Raw genomic sequence first — 16,998 nt, 5'->3', positions numbered from 1 at the left:
ATGCAGACTGTATGAAGAGTTTTGACAATGTGACTTCAGTTTTGAACACTGCGACTATAACGGAAAAAAAGCTTTCCAATTCTGTTGTCGTATAGGCCTACTATTGTCCCATTTCATTATGGAATGGAATGGATGGAATGGAATGGACTTTATTTGTCATTGCTACAGTACAGGTACCAAACAACGAAATTTAGGAGGGGTGGCTCCCTGGTGTTAGGAAAGAAAAAAAAATGCATTTTAGAAAAAGCACAAAATCACAAGGCAAGGTAAGGAGCTGGTTTACATAAATAAAGGCTATGTACACAATCCACTCTACTATACTGCACAGATAGTCAACTAGGGTTGTCATATTGCACAAAAATATTTTTTCACGTTATTTTAAAGTGTCACAGTTTGCAAGCTTGAAATGTACATGTTTGTGCCTCAGCACTAGCTGCCATACAATCCGTCCGGACTGTCCTGGGCCCAGAACTTAGGCCTTTGCTGTGTTCAGGGACTTGACGGCCCAGTGGTAGAAGCAGTTCTTCAGTCTGTTTGTCATAGCGGCCGGGGTCCTGTACCTCCTATTCGAGGGCAGCCTGATAAAGTGTACGTGCCTAGGGTGGGTCGGGTCCCTGGAGATCTTGGAGGCCTTCCTGAGACAGCGTGTGTTGTACAGCTCTTCCAGAGAGGGGAGGGGGGCGCCGGTGATCTTCTGTGCTGTTCTCACGACTCTCTGTAGCGCGTTTCTCTCCGCTGTTGTGCAGCTGTGGAACCAGTTACAGATGCCGTAGGTGAGGATGCTCTCCACTGCGCCGTGGTAGAAGGCCACCAGTATCTCCTGCTTGTTGTGTTCTTTCCTGAGGCATCTCAGGGTGTATAGCCGCTGTTGTGCCCTCTTGATGGGGCCTTTTGTGTTGTCCTTCCAGGCCAGGTCATCCCGCATGTGATGTCCCAGGAATCGGAGGGTTGAGACTCTCTCCACGCTCTCTCCGTCGATGAGCAGGGGCTGGATCTCTGACTTTTTCCTCCTGAAGTCTACGATGAATTCCTGGGTCTTTGACTTGTTTAGCAGCAGGTTGTTAACCTTGCACAGCTTGCTCAGTTGCTCTACCTCATCCCTGTACGCCGCCTCATCCCCCCCCGAGATACATCCCACCACGGTGGTGTCGTCTGCAAACTTTACGATGTAGTTGCTGGGGTGGACGGGGGTGAAGTCGTGGGTGTAGAGGTTGTAGAGGATGGGGCTTAGCACGCAGCCCTGGGGGGACCCAGTGCTGAGGCTGAGGGCTGTGGAGGTGTGGGGGCCCACCCGCACCCTCTGGGGGCGGTCGGTCAGGAAGTCCTTGATCCACGCACATATAGAGTGTGATAGACCCAGGTCTAGTAGTATTAATTCCTGCATCCAATATCTTTTCAGCCAATCAGCAGAACCAGAAGCAGAAACTAGCCATTTGGTAGTGTGTCTGGTAGAGCCTGGAGATCCGTGTTCTCAGGGCAGGGCTCAGACCAGATGGTTGGTGCAATGTATGAACAGGAGTGGCTTTTCACCCTACCCACCAGTTCAAATATTGACACGGTACTATGACAACACTTAGAGAGGTAAGGTGACGTATATTTAGTGTTAAGGACACCTCAGCACTCTACAGCTCCAGTGTCCATCCATACAGTCATGATCTGTCGTGTTGTATTGGTGAGAAAAGTAGATGTAACTTTGCTACAGATGATGTGAATTGTACAGGTCTTGTATGAGTAGCCGAAGTGATTTGCAATCACACTCTTGCGATGAGGTATAGCCCTACCTGACAACTCAAGTGTTGTCCTCGGACCTTGAGGATTCCCTCTTGGCCTAATGGTAAATGCTTGGATCTTCCATGTGGGAAACCCCCCCCCCCCATAACCTATGTATGTATGTATGTATGTATGTATGTACGTATGTATGTATGTATGTATGTATGTATGTATGTATGTATGTATGTATGTATGCATGTACAGTAATGTACAGTAATGTAGTATGCATAGTAGTAGAACAGTAAAGCATGTTTTCTTCTTTTGGCTCTACACACCAAAACATGAGCACCAAAGAGGTGTCAATGAAAGTCAAGGAAGCCATTATACGGTTGAAAAATATGAGAAGATATGAAACATAGCTAAAACCTAAAAAAAAAAGGCTTGCCACAATCAACAGTTTAGAACATAATTAAATAGGTAACCACTTGATAGGCCAAGGAAGAGTTCCACAGTAGATGACTGAAGATTGCTCACCATAATTAAGAAAAAACGTCCAAAACCACTGTCCCACAGGAACACTCTCCAGGAGGTAGGCGTGAATGTGTCAGAGCCAAACTACAGAGGCTTCACTGCAAGGTGTAGACACTAGGTGCACTAGTTATCCTCATAAAGGATGGTCAGGTTACAGTTGGCTAAAAAAAGTACCTAAACAGCTTGCAGAGGTCTGAAAAAAGTTATTGTGGACAGATAAGATGAATGATATCATGGACCAGAGTGATTCCAAGGAGAAAAAACTATCCGCCCAAGATTTAAATGGACTGCACTTATCTAGCACCTTATTCCAAAGCACTTTACAATGGCCTCTCATCTACACACACATTCACAGCAAGCTACCATGCAAGGCGCCGGACCACTCATTGGGAGCAATTTGGGGTTCAGTGTCTTGCCTAAGGACACCTCGACACATGGATAGGAGGAGCCGGGGATCAAACCGCCGACCTTGCGATCATTAGACGCCGGCTCTACCTCCTGAGCCACAGCCACCCCAGATTTACAGCATACCAACTCGTCTGTGAAACATGGTGCAGTGGGTGTTAGGTTTGTCTCCTCGAGTGTAAGAAAATGCCTCCAAATTCATTGGATTCATTTCCTGATGATAGGCAAAAAGACATCAAAACTAAAAAAACCTGACAATGGTTACAGTACAGGCCTGGGAGAGCAGCACCAACAAAGATGCCCAGTGTCAGGTGGGGTCAATGGGTCTCAGACTTCAGGCAATTATTGCATGCAAAGGATTGTCCATCAAATACTAAACATGAATGCTTGATTTGGACATTTGATATATCTGTCCTATCACTTTTGGGGACTATGCATCACAAGTGGTGTAATTTCTGAATGGTGAAACCAATATGTACATACATACCATCAAATAAAAGCTGAGAATATCTACCTAAGTAATTGTTTGATTTCAAATCCAAACCTCTGGAGTGTAGAGCCGAAGGAAGAAAGAACGCATTCATGAGCTGCAAAGCCTGCACTGAGACTTGGTATGGTAATAAAGTATTGAATCCAGTTTCTGATGTATGTTTGCCTGTACGTATCTCTAATAAAGGTCATCATCATCATTATATTACGCGACACCGAGTTGGACCTCTGACGTTACACGAAAGAAGAAGAATCATCATTATTATGTCTTACAAATTCTTACTACATAACATGTTCACAAGTGTAACACTTGACTGTCTTGGAATGTGTCCAATTGTGGCAGGCGGGAGAACAGTTTTGGAAAACATCCAGCCATCACAATGAATGATATTTATTTGACCTTTGTCAATATAGATATGTCAACAAGGAACTACTTCCTGTGTGTAAGCCTGGCTTCCTGTCTGGCAGCTATTGTAGATTACATTGGGAATGTCTTTAGCCTAAAATGTTTTTTGTCAGTTTTACTCTCTTGAATGAAGATTCAATATATCAGGTTTTGGTTTCAGCTTCCCTATTTAGATTGTACAGTTCAAATATTTTGGATAGTAGTTAAATATAGTTAAATAGTTAAATATATCGTAGTAAGGGCAGTAGGAGAGAGACATATCAAAGGACTGGCTCGTTCAGTCTGAGGTGTGCAGTATTAGTTGCTGAGGAGGCCCTGCCTTGGTGGTGTCCTGAACAAAGCCTGCATTGATCCACTGCATGTCACATTATCCCTGGGGGAACACAGGGGCCGAGGCTGGAGGGGGGCTGGAGGGGGACACACTGTTGAACTGAATCAAGATAAACCTGAGGTTGGGTAAGGTGACTCACAGAGAGAGAGTCAGTCTTTCAGAGTATTAGAATGAACACACTTAGCTTCAATCAGTTGAGTTTGACCCAGTCATAGAATGGAGCTGGAGGAGGAAGAGAGAGGGGGGAGGACTTAAATAGTTAAAACGTTAAACACACTCACCCATTTCTCAATGTAATTACTGAAAGGAAGGTGAAATCAAATAAAATCAATTACAGTTCGTCTTATCTATCTTTATCTATAGCAGTTTGTCTATATATCCAGTTTTATCTAGTCATCCAGTGCCCCAGGTTGCAACAGCCTAGAGGCAGGGGATAATCACTTACATTAGTCACTTATCTGACTAAGGAGTTCCCTCACTTCCTATCCTCACATCCTATTCAGTCGGCTGCTCAGAGACATTACTTCCTCCTTCCAAGATTCTGTAACTGTGTAGATTCTGTTTCAGGTTACTTGTTTTTTACGAATAAATGCCTAAATGTTTGATTAATATGTGAGCCTATATCTATCAAAAATATTTACATCATGTAAGTATGCTACCAAATACGTAGAAGAGTAGAATACTATTCAAGTAGGATAAAAAGGTACACATTAAAACAATACGGTAAATCCTTCTAAACCTTTTTTTAATCAATCTGTTTACTCTATCAAAGCTTATTCATAAAGAACGTCAACCTCATGGATCTGACGTGAGCCAATCATGAATAGACTAATCTCCAAAGTGTCAAATCAGATTCCTCGGTTTTAAGATGACTTGTCCTTGGCTCTAAGCCAAACCCCACTATACAGCAATACTGTCACACCTTTTTACTAGCACCCATGTCCAAAAACATGAATTTATGACAGCGTAACCATGTCCTACTCTTGCTTAAAAACCTCAACAAAGCGTAAAGAACATTAAAAAAAAATCACATTTACAAGTCTTTAATGTGTGATAAACGAAGGAGAGAGTGGAGAAAGTAGAAGTCTGACAGTTGGGCTTCTACAAACATTCCATGAGAGGAGTAAATGGGTGTGGCTAGCGGGTGAGCAGGTGTATAAAGGCGATCCAGGTAAGAGTAGCGGGACACAGCGGGTACTGGAGCTGCAGTTGGAGTAGACACAAAGCTGCCACTGAGAACAGGTAAGTGATCCGACCCCGACCAACAAAGGCCTCCTTCTTCTCTGCTAGACATCTCTCTTCACCTTCTCTTATCACCTCAATCTTTTTTTTTTTTTGTAAATGGACCTTTCAATATTGTAACCTCTTTCAGGGCAGTCTACAGATAACTCCACAACTACAAATAAATGAGCAATTATTTGTAATTCCATCAAGCTTTCATTCATTCGTTTCTATTTGCTCAAAGGTACTTTTGAGATGAAATGCTAGGATGATAAGAAACAGCCTAACAGTTCGGTGTCTTCTTCCAGAAAGCTTGTCAGGATGATCAAAGAAGTGTTGTCAGCGCTGCTGGTCCTGGTGGCCGTGTCTTCAACCCTGGGAAAGCCTGAGAGCAACGTCCCCAAGAGGGGGAAGAGGATCCCTCAGACCCTCTCCAGAGGTACAACTCTCTCCTTTTCCTCGTTCCCATGTACTTAGCAGAGTTATGCTGTAACAATATACTGCAGCCCCAACATGCTATAGCTGAATAGAAAAAGTTAGTGTTTATTCTAGATATTGATTGTAACGTTTGACCACAAAATCATTTTGTGGTTTTGAGATTTCATGTTTCAGTGATTGCATATGGGCAGCAAATGATGCCGTCAAACTATTCAGGTGTCATAACTCTGACGATCTTTCTCCTGTAGGATGGGGTGACCAGCTGATCTGGGCACAGACATATGAAGAGGCTCTGTTTTGGTCCAGATCACAGTGAGTAAAGGACGTCTTTACAGAGTAGAGATGCATAATGTCCATGTACAACATATTTGTTATTCCTGCTATTGTTTGATGAAGAGAAGAAGTCTCTACCTTGTCCTCTGCCACTGTGAGTGAAAAAATGTCACAATGAAACTAACGATCCTGTGTTTCCATAGGAACAAGCCCCTCATAGTCATCTTTCACCTGGAGGACTGCCCACACAGCTTGGGTAAGGCCTGACCTCTGACCTCTCTAATAGGCTGCCCTTCTGTTACCTGGCCAAAGTCCCTGGCTAGTTTTGAATGGGTACTGGGTTAGTTATGAATGGGTAATGGCTGCACATCAAATGAAAATATGCAAATATCAATGCGTCACATGTTGTCGTAATTATGCGAGTGTGGCGCGACACACCCTGCAGGGCATGCGTAATCAAACAAGTGATAGACAGAACAAATATTCTTCTGTTTGCTAAGTTAGGAAGTCAGACGTTGTAGCCAGCAGTACATCCTGGAGCAGCTATGTGGGGGAGTTGACTATAGAAATACCTTGTGGGTGATAATGAATTACTCTATAATGAATGGACACATCATCAGTAAATATAACATGTTTCTCATACATGCAGCCATGAAGAAGGTCTTTGCCGAGGATAAGGAGATCCAGAAGATTGTTGATGAGGACTTCATTCCTCTCAATCTTGTGGTATGTTACAATTAGTGTCTAGGTACTTTTTCTTTTTCTTTAAAAAAAATTGTGAACAGTACTGATCATTTATGGCTACATTTGTCTCCGTATGATATTAGTATGAAACCACAGACAAGCATCTCTCCCCCGATGGCCAGTATGTCCCCAGAATCATCTTTGTTGGTAAGTGATGTCACTTGGCTGTCATATTGCCCATGAATGAACTAACCATAATCTTGTCAATGACATCATCCATGATGACATCACACACTAATCAATTCTCCCTCCCTCCCTTGCTCTCCCTTCTCCTCCCCAACCTTTCCCTAGACCCCTCTATGACAGTGAGAGCTGACATCACAGGGCGGTACTCCAACCGCATGTATGCCTATGAGACAGCTGACGCCAAGCTCTGTGAGTACAACTATTGGATCTTCTTATTGACTATTTAGTGACTACGTGTTTAAATACATAGAGAAAAAAATGAAAAAATGAAGAGTGTTTTAGTACTTTCATTGGTAAGATACAGCAACTGCTTGAATGTCTTTTAATGTGTCCTTCCCATCGTAGTGTTGAGCAACATGCAGAAGGCCAAGAAGCTGTTGAAGACTGAGTTGTAAAGCACTGGAATGTGACCCATGACCATTGACCTCTGACCTCTTCTTCAAATTCTCTCACTAAGATGCCAATGTCATGCTGTCACCAAAGTTCAAGCATGTAAAATTAAGCACTGGAAAGCTCTTCACTTTTACACAATTCTTTGTTTGAAATTGTATTCTGTTACTCTTTCTTTCCAACCAAATTGTAACGTATTGCTGATGTCGTTTTAATAAATGTAGCCCTGTTCTTAAAGGATGTGTACATATTGACTCTTTATTCTTTTGTTGTTGGCAGTTTTTTTGCCATGAATCTTATTCCTCAATATCATGTTCCAAAAATGCATTGAATAGAACCTGGTTATTTGAGTCTTTCATGCTAATGTAGACAAAGACTCAAGTGACAGGTGCTTTTAAAAGGGCTTTGTGTGTGTTAGTAATATATGGTTAGGTGTAGACAAACATGCCACGAAGGAGAGAGTTTGGTGTGTTCTGTTGACTGGACCTCCGGGCTCACATCCTGGTTGGGCGGTGCCAGAGAGGAACTGAAAGGACTTTTCCTGAGTCACCGGGTTGCTTGGTTACCCAACCTCAACTGAAGCTTTTGTTTCCTAATGAGTTTCTGGCTTCACTAAGCTGTGAGAGTGTGGTGGATTCTGGTTGGTCAGGAGTTGGGGAACACTCTTGCTTCCCTGGGAATCTGTGCTAATGATATTCCTTAAAGCGATTAAAAGCATTCTTTTGTGCCATCCATTTTAATGTGATTTTAGGGTAACTTGAAAATGGTTTACGACTGTGAGCTCGGTGCTTTGCAGTGTCGAGTTGAACTTCAGGAGGGGAAAAAAGGCACATTTATATGCATTGCATGAACTAGTTAGCTTTTGTTGGTGGGTAAGACAAGAGTGACAGTGTATAAAGTTGTTCTTTTCCATTTGTATTTTATTGTGATTACAAAGGCTTGGGTACTTAGTTCACAGAACCGTAAGCTCGGTAGCAGTAGCACACGTCAGCAGAGGATTCATGCAAGTGGCCAAACTCACATTCAGTCAGAAGCCAGGTTAACTGTACAGCAGTGGGTGAACCCAACACACACACACACACACACACACACACAGGCACCCACACACGCACCCACGCAGGCACATGCACACGCACACACACACTCACAAGCAGACGCATACACACACGCACACCCAAAGGCACACATCCACAAGAGAGAGCTGAGCGCACAAAATCTACCACCACACTTTCAAACACATCAGAACACAACCGATAGTCTGTTCTATCATTCAAGTCAGTTATTCACATTTTTTCCCTTACTGACCTCTACAGTTCATTGGGTTGAGGTTCTAACAGCCAGCAGGACCAGTTGACTAGGTTATTGCATTTGCAGAACTGCCTGTTTTGAGGATTTCAGATCCAGTAAAAGTTACACCCAAATTTACAGTACAGAAAAAATCAACAAAGCACATCAGGGCGAAAAACGTTCAATGTCAGCAAACAACAGGCCACATAAATAGTTATAGAATAAACAGCATAAGATTAACAACAGCAGGTTATAGCCCTTCTGTTATTGAGTATCAAATCAAATGTACAAATATATTCACTGACATGTTCTCTGTCCACATGCACACAAAATACTAACTCTTCTTCATCATATCAGACCATCATCTGTGATCCAGTAGTCTTTCTCCATACTGCCAGTCCACATGCTCTAATACACTACTGAGCATAGTGAACAGCTGACCATCAAGGACATATCAAACATATCTGAAAAGGCTGATTTCGTGAGAAAACTAGCAACGTTTGCTAACAGATTCTAGGTATTTAGTGATCCTAAACATGTTGTTTGTTGTATTGAGTGGGCTCTTCAACACTTCAACTTTTGTAATATGCAAAAAAACGAAAATAAAATAAATACGCGTTTTGCTGATTTGCGGGACTTGATAATTGCCGAGTTGCGGCCCAAACCACCAGACCATGTCACTTTTGTCCTCAGAGTGGTCTCACGTGTCCTATTGAGGATAACAGGCTCATACAGCATCTTAACATACATACACCATAGTTCAGAACACAAACCTCACTTTTAAAATCCAAGCACTTCACTTAATACCATACAGGCCTGCTGCTCCACAGGTTAAAAACACACAAGTCACTAGTTTATTTACAAATAAAGCCCATAAAATGTCCGAAGGTGGGAAGTGACAGTGCAGACTACTTGGGTGTCCAGAAGGTAACTTAAGCCTAGAGGAAGGCACTGGGGTTTGCACGGGGGTCCTTCTGATTCCTGTACCTGTAAGTTAGCCACACCCCCAGAATCTGAAACAGGAAGAACCAAACAGCGAGGGGTCAGACATATTGTATGTTCCCTGAGATGGCATTCCTAATGACAGATGGTACACTCCTTCACTCTTACAGTGTTCAAACTACAAATACCATGGTAAGGCCTTGAAATGACTACATTTGAGGCAGAAGTTCTGATAGAAGTTTAAAAGTTGCACAGCAATATTGGATATATTATTGGAAAACAATATTGGACATATGTGTTACATAGGTCTAAATCATGAATTCAGGTGTTGATCATCAAACCTTTCGGGTAATACACACCACACAATTTGATGAGTTTTATTCAACAATCCAATCCCACTGACATACAGAGAGTGAACACTTACGTTTGTAGTGCCAATTATACATAAAAAAAACAGGTCTAAGTACTCGAATACATTTCCTAGACTGTATCTGATAGAGAGAGAGAGAGAGAGAGAGAGAGAGAGAGAGAGAGAGAGAGAGACACAGAGAGAGAGAGAGGCTGGGGGGAGAGGGGGAAAGAGAGAGAGAGAGAGAGAGAGAGAGAGAGAGAGAGAGAGAGAGAGAGAGAAAGAGAGAGACAGACAGAGAGAGACAGGGAGAAACAGAGAGAGACAGAGACAGGGACAGAGAGACACAGAGAGAGAGATAGAGAGAGAGAGAGAGACACAGAGACAGAGAGAGAGACAGAGAGAGAGAGAGAGAGAGACAGAGAGAGACAGAGAGAGACAGAGACAGAGACAGAGACAGAGAGAGAGAGAGAGAGAGCTCACCTCAGTGAAACTGAAGAAGAGTCCGATCCCTCCCACGATGCGCAGCACCTCCCCAGCGTGCTCCTGGATCTTATCAGCACATGGCGTGCAGGAGTGGTTAGGGAAACACGCCTGCAGAGGGCCACAGAGAGACACCACACAGAAGAACCAGTCAGGTAAACGGCTCTACAGCAATGACGCTGTCCCAGTCAGAGAAGTCTCTGAGCCATTGGCCTCTCACTGGCACAGCACCAGAATATCTGAAAGACCTTTTGCTAGCATATCAGCCCAATAGAACTCTCAGGTCTTCTGACGTTGGTTTTCTCTGTGTAGGCTGGTGAGGCTGCATTCTCATTTTATGCACCCAAATTGTGGAATGCACTGCCAGTTTACATTAGGGATGCAACCTCAGCAAATATGTTCAAGTCAAGACTAAAAACCCATCTTTTTAATTTGCATTTAAATGAAAAAATTATTAAATTATGATTATTTAATGATTGGAGCACTTTGAGCTGCAACGTTTGCAGGAAAAGCGCTATACAAATAAAAAGTTATTATTATTATTACTATTATTGATACAAAAAGAGATGTCTGTCTAATAACCTATTACATTGAACGGTACTTATCATTTCGATTAGGACAGACTGTGATTATGTACGTGACATGCACAAACAGGCCATGTGAGACCAGCAGGACGAGGGCCACGTCAATTCAATGCACTTGCACGTATACTGACTTTATATTCATTTACTTATACTCACTGTAATACTGTATACTGTCCCTGTGTCCCACCATGCACTGTCCATACATTCATGTCTTTTGCACTATGCACTATCTGATTAGACACCGACCTGCGTTTCGTTGTCTTAGTACTTGTACTCTTGTCAATGACAATAAAGTTGAACCTAATCTAATCTCGTCATTCTTGAAGTCTTACAGCATCGCAGGTGCCGTTGTAGTCAAAGTGTTTGAAGCCGCAGCAGTTGAGACTCTTCTCCACGTCTCCCTGAGTGGTCCGAGAGTTGTTCCACCCCACCTCCAGCAGCTCATCCTGCAAGGCACAAGACAACCAGTGACTGCCACTGCTACATACAGTAGATTGTGTATATTTAGTGATCTGCAGCACAATATAAGTGTTATATGTCTGCACACTGGGTTAGCAGTGATGCATCAGAGTTCGAATAGCAGTGCTTGATCGCGCTGCTATTGTGGTGTTATGCCTGAGTGATGTGATGTACTATTGCTTTGTTCTATGTCGGAAGAAAAAAAAATGCACGTTGAGTTGATGCTACGACTGTGTCATGTAGTAAATATTACAAACTAAATAATAAGATCAGCGCAGGATGAGAAATCCTAACAAAAATCTGGATGATCTCATCTTATCTAATTCGTGTCTGCTATTTCAGACCCAGACCAAGATTGAGGTCAGCCTGAATAAAAGTTATTTTTTACTCAAAAGCTGCAAAGTGCTTCTAAAAATACACTTGTTCCAGGTGGCAGTCAGTCAGAACAGAACAGACAGACAGACTGCATTGCGGAGTGCTTAAAAGCCTCAGTAAGGTCCCTGGCTCTTTAACATGACCACAAATTAGCTACACTTCATTAGAGACACATCCCACGTAATGGGTGGAATGGGAAGAAAGCTGATATTCAACATTTTCATTATCAATGCTATTTCAATGTAATATAGAGGCTAATGTGGAGAGCTTTAAAACTGTCACAGAGAAAGGTTATTACAATGTGTCTGTGCACTGGTCATCAGTCTTTATTTTGGTGTCACTTAAATAATGTCAATTTCTGTATTGTGTTGACATATAGAGGATGTTTGTTTCAATGTAATTCACATAGGTTGTGTGCATTAGTAGTTAGTCTTTAATCAGGTCTACAAATAGCTGTTGTGGTTTGTATTGTAACTGGAGGTCCTCAACAGTGGAGGCTGGTGAAGGTAGAAATCGGAGGACGGGCTCATTGTAATGCATGGAATGGAATCAGGAATTGTACCAAACACACATGTGTTTATGCCATTCCTCATTCCATTTCATGCATTACAATGAGCCCGTCCTCCAATTTCTACCTCCACCAGCCTCCCCTGGTCCAGCACCTAGAGGAGGGTGGTTGTGATTCAGACAGAGGATATGGCTCCTACCTGTTGGTCTTTGTTGATGGCCAAACAGGCACTGGAAACAGAGAACTGTACTATGAACACCATGAACAAGATGATCATGTACTGGGATTGTCCGTCAAGGAACAGCACTGTCCAATATATTACACACACACACACACACACACACACACACACACACACACACACACACACACACACACACACACACACACACACAGTGACAACAAGGCTAGACATAACTGAGGTAACCCAGTCAAAAGTAGGACAATGACATGACTGCTATACTAACATCACTCTGTGTCTTTTGTGTCTTTGCAAATGTACATCCATCTTAACACTATCGAAATGACCTGCTTACGAAGGCGGTGAGGACATACAATACATACAATAGTCCATGGACTCTATTTATTTTACATTTCTAAACTTCTGCATTAGTAATATGGAATATTCCAGAGTCAAAGTGTAATACACTAGTCATGACAGTCGGTGAAAAGAAGCCTTTCAGTGTATTGTGCCTCCATCACCAAACTGGTAGCAAGCAGAGAGGGTAAGCCGCATCACAATGTGAAATATGATGCGGCTCTCACAGATCTTATTAGATATTCATGCATGAATGGAAAAAGCAGCATGGATTTTCCACAGCATATGGTAGGATACCCCACCTGGATAACAAGTACACTAATTTGACAGTCCTTTTCTCAGTTAAAATACAGTACATTCTGTCATCTGCCTACATCGTTTTGTTTACCAAACACTCCATATGATAAACAACTTATTTGCTCTGCAGCTATGGTTACAGGAGAACGTTACTTTCTTCAAGTCGTTGTTTATGATACAGATATAAGAACAGCTTATTTGTCTGTATGATCCATAGATATATGCACTCACTGAACACTTTATTAGGAACATTCTACTAATACTGGGTAGGGCCTCCCTTTTTTAGGAACACTATACTAGGGTTTCCCTTTATTAGGAACACTATACTAATACTGGGTAGGGCTTCCCTTTATTAGGAACACTATACTAATACTGGGTAGGGCTTCCCTTTATTAGGAACACTCTACTAATACTGGGTAGGGCCTCCCTTTATTAGGAACACTATACTAATACTGGGTAGGGCTTCCCTTTATTAGGAACACTATACTAATACTGGGTAGCTCTCAAAACAGCCTCAATTCTTTGTGGCTTCCACAAGATGTTAGAAACATTCCTTTGAGATTCTAGTCCATGATGACATGATTGCATCACGCAATTCCTGCAGATTTTTTTCAGGTGCCCTTTCAAGCTGAGAATCTCCCGTTCTACCACATCCCAAAGGCGTTCTATTGGATTCAGATCCGGTGACTGGGAAGGCCACTGAAGAACACTGAACTAATTTCCATGTTCATGAAACCAGTTTGAGATTACTTTTGCTTTGTGACATGGTGCACTATCATGCTGAAAGTAACCATTAGAAGAGTGGCTTAGAAGAAGGTAAATTGTGGCCATGAAAGGATGCACATTCCCCACACCATTACACCACCTCCAACAGCTTGGACTTCTACGGTTGTAATACTGTAACAACAGTATTAATGTTCCTAATAAAGTGTTCAGTGAGTGTAGGTATGATAGGTATGACAGCACAACAGCTCAAATGGTCCTTTGGATATGAAGAAAAAAACATTCATCTTGTCAAAATCCTACCAAACGCCCAAATCAATGCCATGGCGTCATCAATGTCCAGACTGCCTTGGTTAAGGATACGAAGAAGAGAAGCACCTGGTGGTGTTTCATGGCTCCGATCAGGCCCACCAGGGCCACGAAGAAGAGGAAGACCCCCACTCCGATGACCCCACCCACCACCTGGAAACTGGACACCAGACCAAACCACTTCCCCCATGCTGCAATGCCAATCATCAGCAGACTCACCATCTGGGAGGGAGGGAGGGAGGGAGAGAGACATAGAGAGAAAGCGAGAGAGACAGAGAGAGAGAGAGAGAAAGAGAGAGAGAGAGATAGATAGAGAGAGAGAGAGAGAGAGAGAGAGAGAGAGAGAGAGAGAGAGAGAGAGAGAGAGAGAGAGAGACACACACACACACACACACACACACACACACAGACACACAAACACACACACACACACAGAGGGTTGGTGGGTGGTAGGGAGATATCAGCCAGTCTGCATTGATGCTGGCTGATACTGAGAGAGGGAGTACTGAATGTCCCATTCCAACTCTGATTGGCTATTCTCCATGGATAGCATTGTCAGAATGTTATGGGTTATAGGTGTATAAGTAAAAGTAAAAGTTAACATGTTATAAGTAATAATAATAATAATAATACAATAGACTTATATAGCGCTTTTCTAGACACTGAAAGACGCTTTACAAACTAAAAAGATTGAGTAGTAAAATAAAAATAAACAAAAATAAATAAATAAATAAAAGAAAGTATAGGGGTCTAATTAATTTTTAGATTACTAAATCTAAATCTAAGCGTCTTTGTAGGACAATCTACTCTGTATATATAACTATTCTATCTTTTCTATATTCTATATCTATATCTATATATATTCAAGTAACCTTGAACCTTGGATAAAACTGAATCAACAGATGTCTAATCACTTCCTGAGTGTTACAGAAACAAGATAAACAAGCAATAAAGCTGGTTAGGACATTAATTGTCTACACAGGAGTTTAAAAGGGAATACATGCACATTAGATCTGACATGTGCAAGCACAATAACCCGTCATCCCCTGTTCATTATTTGATCATTTCAGAAAGTGCTGTTGTGTCCAAGAAAGTACAACCCAGTCTGTCTGTGTGTGTGTGCTGTGTAGATGTTGACCACAAACTGACATACAGGTTATGGTGTGTAATAAAATAAAGGCAGTGATGTAATAGGTACAACGTACACACACACACACACACACACACACACACACACACACACACACACACACACACACACACACACAGCGACAACAACAAGGCTAGACATAACTGTAACCCAGGCAAAAGTAGGAAGGCGTCGGCAATGACATGACCGCTTTACTAACATCACTCTGTGTCTTTTGTCTTGCAAATGTACATCCATCTTAAAACTAGGTCACCAGTCTGCTCTGCTTTATTACCATTCATTGTGTATCTTTCGGTGCTGACTGGACATCAGACCCTATATGTTGGAGGAGTCCAGGATATGTATGTATGGTAGGTAGGTTATGCTCTTATGTCTAAAAACACACCCACCCTATCGCCTATAGTCTTGCTTCTTTTACAACCACTTGATAATGCATCAGGGATGGTAGGCAGAGCAGAACAACGACAGGACGTGGGCTTGGATTGAAAAGTGGAGGAAAAAGGAAACGAGATAGGAAAGCCAGAAAGGAAAGACACTGCAAATATTCAGTCAAATAATATTTTTGACGCGCCGAGGTTACCGCTGTAGACGCAGATCAAATTCCAGACAATGAATCAGTCTGAATAATTGATAGAAGCGATGCCTGCTTTGACCCAGTGTATTGTTTACAACAGGCAACAACGCGACAATATTTCCTATACAAACACTCTCCTAGACCGTATAAAAAGCGGCAATTATTGACGCCCTAAGCATGTTCTTATGTTCCATATGGCAATTTCTAACAGCGCATACTTACAACATAGAGGATATTGAGCGCACATAGGGAGTGTTTGGAGCAGGTGAAACCAGCGCAACCCATCTTGGCAATTTCAGATAATTCCAAACGAATAAAAGGATACCGGAATTACAAAATTACAAATCACACACACACAAAAAGAAGTGGTCCAAAAGCAACATACGGATTCCCCACTAAAAAGGCTGGTAGTGGTGGTAACCAAATTGCATGCCTGTCTGGGAGGGGACACTGGCGAGCATAGTCAAAGGAGGCTGCTCCGGAGCCTCCACAGTTCGCTGATTGGTTACAGGAGCGTGTTTGTCATTCATATGCAAATCATTGCGGAGATGCGGTGGTGGCGGGTGAGCGCGTCTTGGACCATCCAGCCAGCTCGGTGAATGGCGTTTGTGTTCCATCTCTGGGCAGGTGCAGGTACATTCATCCCACCAGATCTGTCTCGTTCTTGGCTATCAAATCGTTCAAGGTATACAGAACAATCAATCAATTATATTTAAATCAATAAATATCCACTTGCTTCTAAAATGAATATGTTTTATAGTCAGAAACAGATCATAAAAAGGCTGCTCTTAACATCTGTTCAGTGCCTTCGGAAAGTATTCAGACCCCTTCACTTTTATGGACTCAATAAAAAAAAGAAGAAGAAAAAAGGTAAACTTATTAAAATTGAAATACATAAGTATTCAGAGCATTTTCTATGACACTCGTAATTAGCTAAAATCCATCTTAATGCAATAATATTAGTTAATGTAATTTTGGAATAGATATCTTTGTTTTTATTGGGTCTCTGATTTGCATAGGAATCAATTGCACACTGTGTAGATTAGGATGTCACTCCCAACTCAGCAAATTTAATAATTTTCTCTTGATCCTGACAAACTCCCCAGTCCCTGCCAGTGACAAACATACCCTTAACTTGACGCAGCTACCACTATTCTTCACACAAGAGATTGTGCAGAAATTGCATTTAATGTCCTGGATTTGCACTAAACGTAATGCTTTGTAGTAAAACCAAATAAACACATTTCTAACCACTTCTTTGCTGCATCACTTGAAGTTATTGTTGCAAACACAATT

At 42.1% G+C, this 16,998-nt stretch overlaps 2 protein-coding genes across 2 annotated transcripts; one reads left to right on the top strand and one right to left on the bottom strand.

The window, feature by feature from the left end:
- Positions 1 to 5,414: 5,414 nt before the first annotated feature.
- agr2 (anterior gradient 2) lies at positions 5,415 to 7,129 on the top strand (the record flags this gene model as incomplete). The annotated part of the gene is made up of 7 exons (XM_080525799.1): positions 5,415 to 5,532; positions 5,780 to 5,843; positions 6,008 to 6,060; positions 6,454 to 6,530; positions 6,632 to 6,695; positions 6,840 to 6,923; positions 7,080 to 7,129. 7 exons carry the CDS (start codon positions 5,415 to 5,417, stop codon positions 7,127 to 7,129), a joined length of 510 nt encoding a protein of 169 aa, XP_080381925.1.
- A 2,220-nt stretch (positions 7,130 to 9,349) lies between these two features.
- On the bottom strand, positions 9,350 to 15,987 carry tspan13b (tetraspanin 13b; the record flags this gene model as incomplete). Its single annotated transcript, XM_080525463.1, has 6 exons — positions 9,350 to 9,424; positions 10,186 to 10,296; positions 11,102 to 11,215; positions 12,311 to 12,391; positions 14,033 to 14,200; positions 15,925 to 15,987. The coding sequence occupies 6 exons, from the start codon at positions 15,985 to 15,987 to the stop codon at positions 9,350 to 9,352; spliced, it is 612 nt and encodes a 203-aa protein (XP_080381589.1).
- Positions 15,988 to 16,998: the final 1,011 nt, after the last annotated feature.

The sequence above is a fragment of the Nansenia antarctica genome (genome assembly GCF_963989245.1).
Source record: "Nansenia antarctica genome assembly, chromosome: 3".
Classification (NCBI taxonomy): Eukaryota; Metazoa; Chordata; class Actinopteri; order Argentiniformes; family Microstomatidae; genus Nansenia; species Nansenia antarctica.
Note: the sequence above shows the minus strand (reverse complement) of the source record. Positions and strands in the feature narration are given on the sequence as shown.